At 32.8% G+C, this 12661-nt stretch overlaps 2 protein-coding genes across 2 annotated transcripts in view; both read right to left on the minus strand.

Annotated features, from left to right (window-relative positions):
- Positions 1-2682: 2682 nt before the first annotated feature.
- On the minus strand, positions 2683-5983 carry LOC107726699 (adenosine 3'-phospho 5'-phosphosulfate transporter 1-like). Its single transcript, XM_016536389.1, has 3 exons — positions 5756-5983; positions 4473-4751; positions 2683-3813 (listed from the first exon to the last, which is right to left on the minus strand). The coding sequence occupies exons 1-3, from the start codon at positions 5981-5983 to the stop codon at positions 3157-3159; spliced, it is 1164 nt and encodes a 387-aa protein (XP_016391875.1). The 3' UTR covers positions 2683-3156.
- Positions 5984-8223: 2240 nt separating this feature from the next.
- The window catches only part of LOC107726706 (NF-kappa-B inhibitor epsilon-like), an 11235-nt gene continuing 6797 nt past the window's right edge, over positions 8224-12661 (minus strand). Inside the window, exons 3-6 of the mRNA XM_016536396.1 lie at positions 12230-12440; positions 10694-10782; positions 10361-10609; positions 8224-8687 (exon numbers count right to left, since the gene is read on the minus strand). Of these exons, the coding sequence (XP_016391882.1) occupies positions 8622-8687; positions 10361-10609; positions 10694-10782; positions 12230-12440 (615 nt within the window). The 3' untranslated portion in view covers positions 8224-8621. The remainder of the gene's footprint in view (positions 8688-10360; positions 10610-10693; positions 10783-12229; positions 12441-12661) is intronic.

The following is a 12661-nucleotide window of genomic DNA, read 5'->3' on the forward strand; positions in this document are numbered from 1 at the left end:
TTAAAAATAATTCTACAACATGCAAAAGAACGTAGATGCAGAACGAAAGAGATTTCACCTAAATATTTAGGTAAACAAGCACGTCTACCATCCTCTCTCATGGTCAGACCACCAAGAACAATCCATCCTGCTGCTTTTAACACCAGAAAAACTCAAATCTATTCTCAAAACTGTAATAGAAGGCAGATTATTATTGCACGGGCAATTCAAAAACAGAAACAGAAAAAGAAACTTAAACAAAAATAAAGACAAAAGTTAGACCCACTAAAAAGACTAAAAGTGATTATCAGCAACAAACAGGTTCCCTAAGAACCTTTAATATAATGAAAGAAAAAGCTATATTCGTTCCAATAATATAAATGAAACGGATGTCATTAGTATTGTATAAGTCAACTGAAGCTCGAGAGCAGATCTGTAGAAATCCTGTTCTACCAAACACTAAAAATGAACACGTGTGAACTGAATCACTGTAAAACTGGATTGCTGGCTTTTCTTCACCACGCACGTGTCTGTCTTATCACTTCTGCACATATTTAAATGGTAGATCATTTATAAAAAAAATTATAAATAGCGTGGAACTTCCCTTTCTGGCTCTTACAAAACCGGTGACATTTTTCAGTGCCTCCCTCATCGGACCAGAAAAACACAAACCTAAGACTCTTAAAGCGACAGTGCACCAAAATACCCTCATCATTATTCCAAACTTGTACGACTTGCGGTTCCACAGATTTCTTCTGTGGAATACAAAAAAAGGCAGAATTAGATAAAAATATTCATGCTTTATTACATTACATTACATTCTTTCATTTAATACAATGAAAGAATGTAACGAGGAGGTCAAGCTCCAAAAGCTGAAAAGAGAAACACCATAAACAACGTCCATAAATGATGGTGTGATGAATATTCTGCTCTTTTTAAGAAAGTAATGCAGGTTTGGAATGACATGAGGGAGACTAAATGAGGACATTTTTAATTTGCCTTTAACATGCCTGATTCTAATGTCATAATAAGGGTTATGTGTTATGAAAATGCGTGAGAAACTCACCTGACACGGTCTTCCTTCATACAGTCACACCTGACGCTTGGAGGTAAAACTACTACCTGAAGAATGTCAGAGTTTCCTTCCAGAGAGAATCTCAGAAAACTGGTCAAAAACAGCTCATATTTCAGCCCAAAGTCAAACGGAAAAAATTAAAAAAAAAAATTTATTTTGCAGAAAAGACCTAATTTGTGACTTGTTAGGATTTTTTGCAGTGCAAAAAATAAATATGACTGAAATTACAGTAATAAGAATGAGCTGTTTTATATTAAGACAACTGGAGAGAAACTAAAGAAACAAAAAGAAAATGAAAAATATGCTTTTTATTCATGCAAAATGCAATGCTATATTTATATATATAATTTTTCTTCAGCCATTTCTTTAGGAGATTCACTTACTGGAGCACTGAAGAGTATTCAGTATTTTAAAGAGTGTAATCAGTTTGTTTGTCATATAACAAACACTATTATATGGTTTGATACGGCAGACAGCAGAAATGTGAGAGAGCTTCATTCACCTGCCAAACGAGACACTGGCATCAACGAGGAGGTGACCCGTGAATCTCACAAAACCATGTCAAGTCTAGCTCACATTTCACATCAAATCTAGTATTCCTATTTATGGTTATATGATGAATAAAGCTGTATTATTGTATTGTACTACTACTAAAAAAATAAAGGGTATTTGGGCTCAAAATTGGCTTAATTTTAAGGAAAACAATGTCATTATGCAAAAAATGTTAATGATTCTTTTAAAAAAAGCCTTTATCATCTCATGGTTTATTATTAATATTTTATTATTGTACTGTAATATGTAATAAAATGTAATTTTAATGAAAATAATGAAAATCTAATTCTTATTGTTTTATTATTAATTTAGTATTTTATTACCGTATTGTAATAATTATAATAAACTATTAAAATATGATAATAATTCATATTATTATTATTATTATTATTTGGGCAGAACATTTGCTTAAATTTCATGAAAACAATGTCATTATGTAGAAAATGTAATGGTCATTAAAAAGCCTAAATTGTCTAATTTCTTTTAACATATTATTATTTAAAATGTTATTATTTTTATTGTAACAATAATAATGAAATTAAAAAATATATAGTAATAAAAGTGGATTTGGGCAGAAAACATGCTTAATTTTCATGAAAATAATGCTATAATTTTTTTCTTATTTTGTTTTTTTTTCTTATTATGTAAAATCTTTATTTATTATTACGCTTTCTTATTAATTTAGAATTTTATTACTGTATGGTAATAATTATAAACTATTAAAATATAATAATAATAATTAATATTATTATTATTTGGGCAGAACATTTGCTTAAATTTCATGAAAACAATGTCATTATGTAGAAAATGTAATGGTTCCTAAAAAGCCTAAATTGTCTTATTTCTTTTAACATTTTATTATTATTGAATATTTTATTGTAACAATAATAATGAAAAAAAAAAAAATTGTAATAAAAGTGGATTTGGCCAGAAAACATGCTTAATTTTCATTTTCTTATTGTGTTTTTTAAGTTTTTTTTTCTTATTACATAATATCATTATTTCTTATTACGCTTTATTATTAATTTGCTATTTTATTATTGCATTGAAGTAATAACAATAACATTTGAGTGGAAAATGTGTTCAGTTTTGATGAAAATAATGTCATTATGCAAAAAATATAATGGTTTTTAAAAAAAGGCCACATGGTCTTTTCTATTTCTTATTGTGTTTTTTTTATTAATTTCATATTTTCCTTTGGACTTTGGAGTGAAATATGACCCAGATATAATGCGAACAGAACGATGGGTGAACTAACACTCCTAAACAACAGTTCATTTTCCTCTCGAACAACTTCTTAAAGCAAACTTTAAATAGAAAAACTGAACGAATTTAGTACCAAATTACAAAGATATCAAAGTCCGTGTTCGCTCGATGGCTCGTGAAGTCATTTCTCACACACACACACACACGACGCGCAGGCAAAATCCCTTTAAGATAAAGAGGAATCCCTTTTTGTAGCGTCCGACCGTACGAAACACAAACCCACAGTTCTGCAGCAAACAAAAAAAGACAAACAAACCACGAAAATGTGGCTTCTGTACACTGGATTAAACCTTCTGAACGGGCGACTGCGGCGGCCACTTGCTGCTCTTCTTCACGCGGCTGCGGGCGTAGATGCGGAGGAAGAGCGCGAGGAAGACTACACCCACACCCAAGCCGCCCACCAGGGTGACGGCGTGACCGTAGAGGAAGCAGGACAGGAGGATGGCGATGGCCTGCCGCAGAGTCATGATGATGGTGAAGACGGCCGCGCCGAACTGAGAGATGGTGTAGAAGATGAAGAGCTGCCCGCAGGCGGAGCAAACCGACAGCAGCACGGCGTGCATCGCGAACTCCGAGTGACGCATCATGAAGGCCAGCGAGTCGAAGAAGGCGCCCTGCTCCAGCAGAGAGCCCACCGTGAAGAGACACGAGAAGAGATTGACGCCGAACATCATCTGCACCGACGACATCTTGTACTTGAACAGGTTGTCCTGCCAGTTGGAGGTGAAGCTGTCGAAGACGATGTATCCGCCGAGGATGACCACGCCGGAGAAGGTGGTGACGGTGGAGGGGTGTTTGCTGCTGGAGCTGGAGAGCAGGAACATGCTGACGCCCAGCGAGATCAGGACGGCCGTCAAGTACTCCCAGTACTCGTAGCTCTTGTGCGACACGATCTTGCCCATCAGCATCACGGGGATCACCTTAGAGGCCTTGGCCAGGACCTGCGACGGAAACACATCGGGCATCGGATTTATGACGGATTTGACAGCGACACGAGCTGACGTGTCAATCACTGCTGCTGCTGCTCGTGCAGTGATTTCAGAGAAAATCAATCTATCAAGATTTGAGAAGGTGTCCAGAAATGTCCAAACTGATATGTAGGATGCAGACGACCAATAACCATCACGACGGAAATTATAGACCTATACGGATTTATTTTTAAAAAATCAACAAAAATTCCAATGCGGAATTTTCCTGGAGTGAAACCAGGAATCAACATATTATAATAGCAATGCATACCATAAAAAAATATTTTTCATGTGTCATTTAAATTATATTCTGTTAAAAGTATTCTTACATTTAAATAAATTCTTACATTTAATATTTTGTATAATTATATATAATAAATCCTTATATATATATATATACAGGTCAAAAAAATGAAAAACACTGCACATCTAATGGTCTACTGAAACGTGGCCATATCAGAATCTTTAGTTTTGACTTTTTATTGTTAATTTGATTTCTTAATCATCTGTTATGATTATTTTAAAATCCTTTTTATGTAAAGAACTTTGAATTACCTTTGTGTATGAAATGTGCTATATAAACATAACTTGCTGGACCATACAGCTCGTTTACCCAGAATGCAGTGCTGTACCTGTGTGGGAAAGCTGATGTATTTGAGCGCTTCATACTGGCACCAGCTGCTGAGGATGTTGGACAGTGAAGCGAAGGAGTATTTGTACATGGGCGCACCGTGGCGGGGCTGTTTGAGCAGGACACACCACAGACCGGACACCGTCAGCGCCAGGATCCGGTTCATGAACACCAGAAACTGAGAGTCTCTGAAGCGCTCGCCGCTGCCTTCCACCTCGGTCGCACCGTACGAGCGCGTCATCACCCGCTCCTGAAGAACTCCCCAGGTCAGGTACGACGCCTGGGCGAGAGGAAAAAATATATAGATACTGTAGATATAACTGTGAACACATGAAGACTATTAATCTGTACAAAGAGTTCAAAGAAAAACTAATTACAAAAATGAAAAACTCTTGAGCACACAGTAATCAAACAAATTAATAAAATAAAAAATACCATTTAAATAAAAAAAAACTAATTAAAGCAGTTATAATAAAGGGAATTAATTTAAATAATTTTTAAAAATAAAGAAAAAAAAAAAATATTATACTGCCTTCATGGTGATTTTAATTAAATAATAAAATAATTTTAAAAATGGACCAAAACTATACATGAAATGTCATACTGCCTTCATGGTGATTTTAATTAAACAATAAATAATACAAAAATAAATAAAGATATTGCAGATATTGTGAACAAATGAAGACTGATAACTTGTGCAAATAGTTGATATGAAAAAAAAAATGAAATAAATAGATATTATTGTGAACACATGAAAACTATTAACTTGTGCACACATTAATAATAATAAAATAACTTCTTAAACCAAAAAATAGCATTTAAATAAAAAAAACTGTAATTACACTAGTGAGAATCGAATGAGTATTAAAACTGAGAATAATGGGAATTACAAAAACAAATCCAAATAAATAACAATGCATACTGTATGCATACTGTGTAATGCAAAAAAAAACATTTTTATTACTGAAATGCAAAAAAAGATGTATTACTTAAATTATAAAGTATTAAAAATCTTAAATTTAATTAAATTAATTAAATATTTATTAAAAATAAAAATATTTTTAAATAAAAGAAAAATACTGTAATTGCACTATTGAGAATCTCACTATTGTTTTTTTAATTAAACAATAAAATTTAAAAAAAATAAAAATATATAGATATAAAACATATTGTACTGCCTTCATGGTGAACAAATGACGACTATTAACTTGTGCATATAGAAAAAAAAACAACAACCGATATTGTAGATGTTATTGTGAAGACTATTAACTATAAATGTATAACCTGGAGTCCAGCAGCGCAGAAGAAGAGTTTGACGGCCTGCCGAGCAGATGAACTGGATTCAGACTCGTTTCTGGCCGCCGATGAAGCATCATCCAGCAGTCCAGTCTTAGATTCATTCCCAAACACACACGTCTTTATGACAGGAAAACAAAGCCCACGACCTACACAAACATCAGCAGGACGGTTTGACAAGTACTTTAATCTGAACGCAGGATCTGCTGCAACCATAATGCATACATGTTGAGGTTGAAATACAATGTATTGCTTAACTGAGAGAAAGTGGTAATGAAAATAAGTAGGAAAAAAATAAGTGGTAATTTTTTTTAATTATAATGAAAGTCAGAAAAAAAAAAAGTGGTAGAAAAATTAAAAATATAGTGGTCGTACGTTGGAAAAAATAAAGTGGTAAAAAAATTATAGTGGACATAAGTAGACACAATTAGTGGCAGAAAAATAAAAAATATAGTGGTCATAAGTTGGAAAAGTGGGAAAGAAATAAAAAATTACAGTGGACATAAGTAGGAAAAAATATGTGGTAAAAAATAAAACTTACAGTCGACTTAAGTAGGAAAAAACAAGTTGAAAAAAAACACAGTGGACATAAGTAAGGAAAAAGAAAAAATTATAGTGGACATAAGTAGGAAAATATGAGTGAGGAAAAATACATAGTGGACATAAGAGATGAAAAATAAACTATTATTATTATTATTAATTAACTATAAGAATTATTACATTAATTATAATGAATAATAATAATTATATATACTTCTGTATATTTTTTTAATTTTAATAGTTAAAATATATTCATAAAATTGAATAAAAGTGTTGCAATATTGCACATTTTATTATATGTAGTAAAAGTACTTTTTAATGGAAAGTAATTTTTGTCATTAAATATAAAAACTAAAAACATTAAAAGATTGTAAATTTACTAGGACACACGTTTAGTTTTAGCATCTAATTGTTTCTATATTATTTTAATATTGTTAAAATATATTTAGAAAATTGTATACAAATGTTTCAATATTGCACATTTTATTGTAACACTTAAATCTAGGCATAAATGCATATTTAAAAGAAATATGTTAAAAGATTGTAAATTCACTAGGGTACACATTAGTTTTAACTGCTGCCTTTTCTGCATTCTTTTTATTAATTTATTATCTGTAAGCCATTTTCTCAATAATCAAATTAGAACAAAAATAAATGTAACAATATTAGAAAAAATAAATAAATGTAACATTATTTAGAAGTATCAAAAATTGAAAAAATATATTTATACAATTTAGCTAAAAACAATAGTACTTACATTTTGTTTATTCTAAAAGTATGATTATTTATATATTTATTCACCACATACATTTGCAATCAGTATACCGTTATATTACCATGAATATATTAGGGCTCAAGAATACAGATACATATATTATACAGTAATTGCAGCTACTTGACATTTGTTTTTTAAAAAGACCCAAATTCCTATTATTAAATTGTTTCCCCAACACTCCTGCAATTCCAAAATATCAAATATTATTTAAATATACGTACACAATTGTATAAAATGTTGAAATTGTATTTATTGTAACTTACTGTACTTTTTAATGGGTTTTAATATTTATTAAGAATAATAATTATAAAATATCTAAAAATATCAAAATTAATCATTATAATTTATCAATGAGAATACATTAACACTTATTGATAATGTTTATAATATTTAGTATCGAGTATATTAAATATTAAAAAATAAAACCTTAAACATTAGAAGATTGTAAATTTACTAGGATGCACATTTAGTTTTAGCCGCTTCTTTTTTAAATTATTTTTATGAATTCATTATTTTTCTCAATAATCATAAAGTGTCATATTAGAAAAGTAACAATATTTAGAAGTATCAAATATCGTAAAAAAAATTTTTTTATAATTTATTTATTCTAAAAGTAAGCATTTCATGCTATATTTAGTCACCAAATACAATGGCAATCTTATGCTGTACAGGAAATTAATATTAATTTACAAGGAAATCTACTTGTTTCACATGAAGCGGAAGCATGTTTTAACCCGTCCGAGTTTACATGAATGGGACTCATTTTTGGGAAGTTATGAGGAAGCGTGATGTGGCACGTGATGGAAACACACACAGACAAGGTTTCACGACATGCGGTTCTTTTTTACAAATCTACCAGGAACTTGTTTTTGTGGCTTTTCCTGTATGTTCTGCTCATTGTTGTTTTCCCAGTATCAATGCTTAGGAGAACTGCAGCACATTTTTCCTCTTAAAAACTCCAAAGCATGAATCTGTCTCCAGCGTCTGTTTAGTTTGCATTATATGCAGCGTTTAACATTGAAAACCAAAATGTAAATGATATGGTTGTGAAGTAAACAACAGTTGCTGGCAGATAATAATAAAAAAAAAAAAGGTTTCGTAAAAAGCTCTTGCATTTTCAGTAGAAAGAAAACGCTGCACGTAAATATTAAAACTACTTTTATTGGCACTATGAAACAAGTTTGCAAAGCAGTGTTTTATTTGCTCGTCTTGTTTACAACAGCACAGTACTGCTACAAAACATCAATATTGCTAATCATAGATCAGAATGCATTTGTGTTGTTTTACATGAAGGTTGTTCAACAGACTACAAACAATACAAGTTACGTCCGCATGTCCCGACCACGCAGCAGCACATCATTCTGCATGAATGGCTTGAAGCTGTTACTGCTTCACAAATCAACCAGCACCATCACCGCTGGGCAGAAATAGTTGAGGTTACAGGCAGACGTTTCCAAAAGCTGTGCATCACTATGACCAAAGTCCTGCAAATTCAGATCAGTATTTAAAAAAAGAACAAAGAACGTGCTGCTGACATGTTCAGGAGAAGCTCATGACAGTCCTGCCCATGATCTGAATGTCATCGAAGGGGAACAAGGCCAAAATCTGCAAAAGCAAAAGGAGAAACAGTGACCACATCATCCCATTTCTAATGTACAGCTTACAGAGCAAGTGCATTTACTGTATGCTGCTTTACAGTCAACACGGCACGCACAATAACACAATCAATGCAAGCATGTAGAGTCACTTAGGATTTCATGTTTCAGTTAAATTAAAAAACCTGTTGAAATGTATTGAACATCATGCACACTAATAATCAAGACTTAACTATCACTCAAGCTAAGACAATATAAACAGCATTAGTATTATTTATATACCATTATAGTATTTATTATTATTATTAATAACGTTTATTTGTATATTTTCAGTTTTCATTTTCGTTTTAGTAATTTTGTTATGTGCTTTTGTCATTTTTATTGGTTTCTTTTTTTAATTCCATTTTGCTTAATTTTTTTTTCAGTTTTAGTAATTTTAGTATTTCAACTTAAATTATTTGATTTCAATTAGTTTCTAGGGAGTTTTTGAGCATGTTGTTATGCAGTATTTTTGTTGCTTTTAAACATTTCTATTTAGCTTTATAAAATATTTTTAGTTTTTAGTTTTAATCATTTTAGTACTATTTAGTCATTTTAGTTTTTTGAGCACTTTGGTACTTCAACTTAATTTATTTTATTTAGGTTAGTTTTTAAAATATATTTATAAAATTGTATAAAATGTTGCAATATTGCACATTTTATTGCAAATTATTACTGTACTTTTTAATGGAAGTTAATATTATTATTATTTTTAATAATAAATTAATAATTATTTACAATACTTAGAATGTTTTGTATCAAGCATACCAAATATTAAAAATAAAAACTTAAACATTAGAAAACTGTCAATTTAGTTTTAGTGGCTTCTTTTTTTTTTGTTATTATTTTTTTAATTTATTATTTTTCTCAATAAACATATAGTGTCATATTAGAAAAGTAACAAAAATATTTTATTATTAATTTATTTAGTAATTTCTGTTATATTGAGTACTTTGGTACTTCAACTTATTTTTAGTTTAAGTTTTTCATCTAATATTTATATTTTATTTCAGCCTTATTTCAACGAACAAAAACAGTTTAATAGTTTTAGTTTTGATTAACAATAGCAACAAGTTTGCAAAGCAGTGTTTTATTTGCTCGTCTTGTTTACAACAGCACAGTATTGCTACAAAACATCAATATTGCTAATCATAGATCAGAATGCATTTGTGTTGTTTTACATGAAGGTTGTACCAAATATTAAAAATAAAAACTTAAACATTAGAAAACTGTAAATTTAATTTTAGTGGCTTCTTTTTTATTTATTTATTTTTTCTCAATGAACATATAGTGTCATGTTAGAAAAGTAACAAAAATATTATTATTAATTTAGTTAGTAATTTTTGTTATATTAGGGCCTTTCGCACCGCTTTAGTTCCAGAACTAAATGTAACTATGAAAAGGTTCCCGCGGTGCGAAAGTCCCTATTGAGTACTTTGGTACTTCAACTTATTTTCAGTTTAAGTTTTTCATCTAATATTTATATTTTATTTCAGCCTTATTTCAACGAACAAAAACGGTTTAATAGTTTTAGTTTTAATTAACAATAACAACACTGATACGGAGTTGTCTCTGTCTCAGTCCGACACTGAAGAGTCTGTTAAACGCTGAAGTTAGATAACAAGGGAATTTCGATCTCCTTACGTCATCGTTGCCGTCAGCCAGATCCAGGGCTGTTTCATCCTCCATGTTTCTGATCATCTTGTCGGCTCCAGCCTGGCACAGGAGGTTAGCGATGGCGGCGTCCTGTCGGCCCACGGCTAGATGCAGCGCGGTGCAGCCGTTGAACATGGCAGCATCTACATTCGCCCCTTTATTCAGCAGCAGGTTCACCGCCGGCGCGTCGTGGAGCTCCACTGCCATATGTACCGCCGTCTTCCCGCTCGTCCCCTCCTGAATGAGGAAATCAGCCAGATGTTTGGTCACAAGACTGAAGGTTTTCACGTCACACAGCAGAATCAGCCTCGAGCAGCTCACCTGGATGTTCAGATCCACCCCGTTCTTCATCAGCAGCCGCATGAGACGCTGATGCTTGTGCAGCGTGGCCACATGGAGACACGTGAGCCCTGCACAGTGAAGATCAGATGGAATATTTTATGCCTCAATTCCTATATAATACAATAATATCAACTCTGATGTCAGAAACATACTCTACATAAATATTGAAATCGCTTTTGGATGGGCGCTCGCGGTTCACTTTCGAGTTCGTGATCACTCTGTGTGAAGGAAGCACATTTTACTCTCCACCCCGTGATCAGTCAAATCTGACTCGTGTTGGATGAAGGGTTGCCAAGTCCATCTTTTTCCCACTGAATTGCGCTAAATTTAAACTGGCGCCGTGGGGTGAATTTTCCCTGTGCGTTAAAGGTTTCAAATATTGCATGAATTACATTTGACTGAAATGCTTGTATTAAAAAATTTTGCATGATAAAATTGCACTAAATTTTAAGTTTTGTAAAGGAGGGCCACCGGTAGGAAGCCTTTTAGCTGTGTTTATGATCAATGTGCATAACAGTGACTGTAAAATATATATTTTTTTAGGTACGGAAATGACATATTTTGAGTTTTGATATTTGGGATAGGGTCATTGCAGTACTTAGGGCTGTTTTTGACGTGCATGGGCTAGTTTTGTCATGCAGACCTGGCAACCCTGGCTGTATGGAGCGGAGCAGACTCTTTCAGTTTAGTGTATCGTTCATTTTCCAGTTGAACTAAATGGTTTTTATTTCTATAAAAAATCAAAGCGACAGTGGGGGCGGGCAAGTAATGTTATCGGTGTGTGTAACGCCGTCTACCACAGCAAGCAGTGTTTATGTAACTCCATCATTCTTCTGGGAAACCCTGGTTGAATGTAATGTGAAAAAAAAATGGAATATATTTTTTTTCTCTTTGCTTTTTGGTATCAATATGGTAAGTTTAATGGTAAAAAAAAGTAATCTAAAAAAGTAGAATGCATTACCTAAAACAAGTAACCTAGATTGCCTTACTAACTACAGTTTTCATTATGTAATCGGTAATGGACTACACTTTGTAAGTAATCCACCCAGCACAAACATCAAACAGCTTCACTGCCAAGACAGCAGCTGACACAAAGAGAAAACTGAACGATGGTGACGTTATGAAACGCTGATACTGGAAGTTCATGACAACATGGAAAAACTCCAGGGCACTTTTTGCTGCCAACTTCCTTGTTCTGACACGACTGTTTCTGTTCACTAAAAAACCTCATGATCCAGTCAGAACCAACACAAGTGAAGGAATCAGCATCACAGAAGTGTGACTGCAATTCTCAGTATGATTCTTCAAAATATACACAACAGAAAAACAAGAAAATAGCTGTTTTGCACTTGCTAGGGTGTTTTGAGCATGTCGCTATGCAGTTGCTACAACAAAACTCACTCATGTCTGGAGCACAAATGCTGCAGGATGATTTACACCCTCAGCTTTAATACTTAGCGATAGAGGTTTGTTCAATTCACTAACAAGTATGATGACTTCCAAACAGTCTCTCACCTCTCCAGTTCTGTGCTTCCAGCACGCTGGCGAGTTTGCTGGGCGAGGCGTTGTGGATCATCTCATTGGCACATTCCCAGAACCCGTACTCACACGCCACATGGAGAGGGGTGTTTCCTTCCTGGTCCTGGAGCTCCAGTGAGACCCTCTTTTCTACAAGGCCCTTCACTACGGCAGGCTGGTTCAGGAACGTGGCCAGATGCAACGGCGTCTATAGACAACAGAATTAAATTAGCATTGGACAAAATGCTGTTATGTAGGATTATCATGGCTAATGACAAAAACATTGCACGGTGACATGAAAATTACAACAGATAGATCAGTTTTTTTTAAGTGATGACAAAATAGTTACAGCGATTACGTACAATTTTTTATATATATTTTTAAAAAATATTAAAGTGTATATTACATATATACAGGTGTGTTTATATA

The sequence above is a fragment of the Sinocyclocheilus rhinocerous genome, unplaced genomic scaffold, assembly GCF_001515625.1.
Source record: "Sinocyclocheilus rhinocerous isolate Xijiao unplaced genomic scaffold, SAMN03320098_v1.1 scaffold246, whole genome shotgun sequence".
NCBI classification, from domain to species: domain Eukaryota; kingdom Metazoa; phylum Chordata; class Actinopteri; order Cypriniformes; family Cyprinidae; genus Sinocyclocheilus; species Sinocyclocheilus rhinocerous.

Excerpts from the sequence above, each read along its gene's own strand:
- LOC107726699 (XM_016536389.1), bottom strand. The coding sequence starts at position 5,983 with ATGGTTGCAGCAGATCCTGCGTTCAGATTAAAGTACTTGTCAAACCGT. Across the intron at positions 4,752-5,755 it reads TCTGCGCTGCTGGACTCCAG|GCGTCGTACCTGACCTGGGG; the intron begins GTTATACATTTA and ends CCTCTCGCCCAG. Across the intron at positions 3,814-4,472 it reads ACATCAGCTTTCCCACACAG|GTCCTGGCCAAGGCCTCTAA; the intron begins GTACAGCACTGC and ends TTTCCGTCGCAG.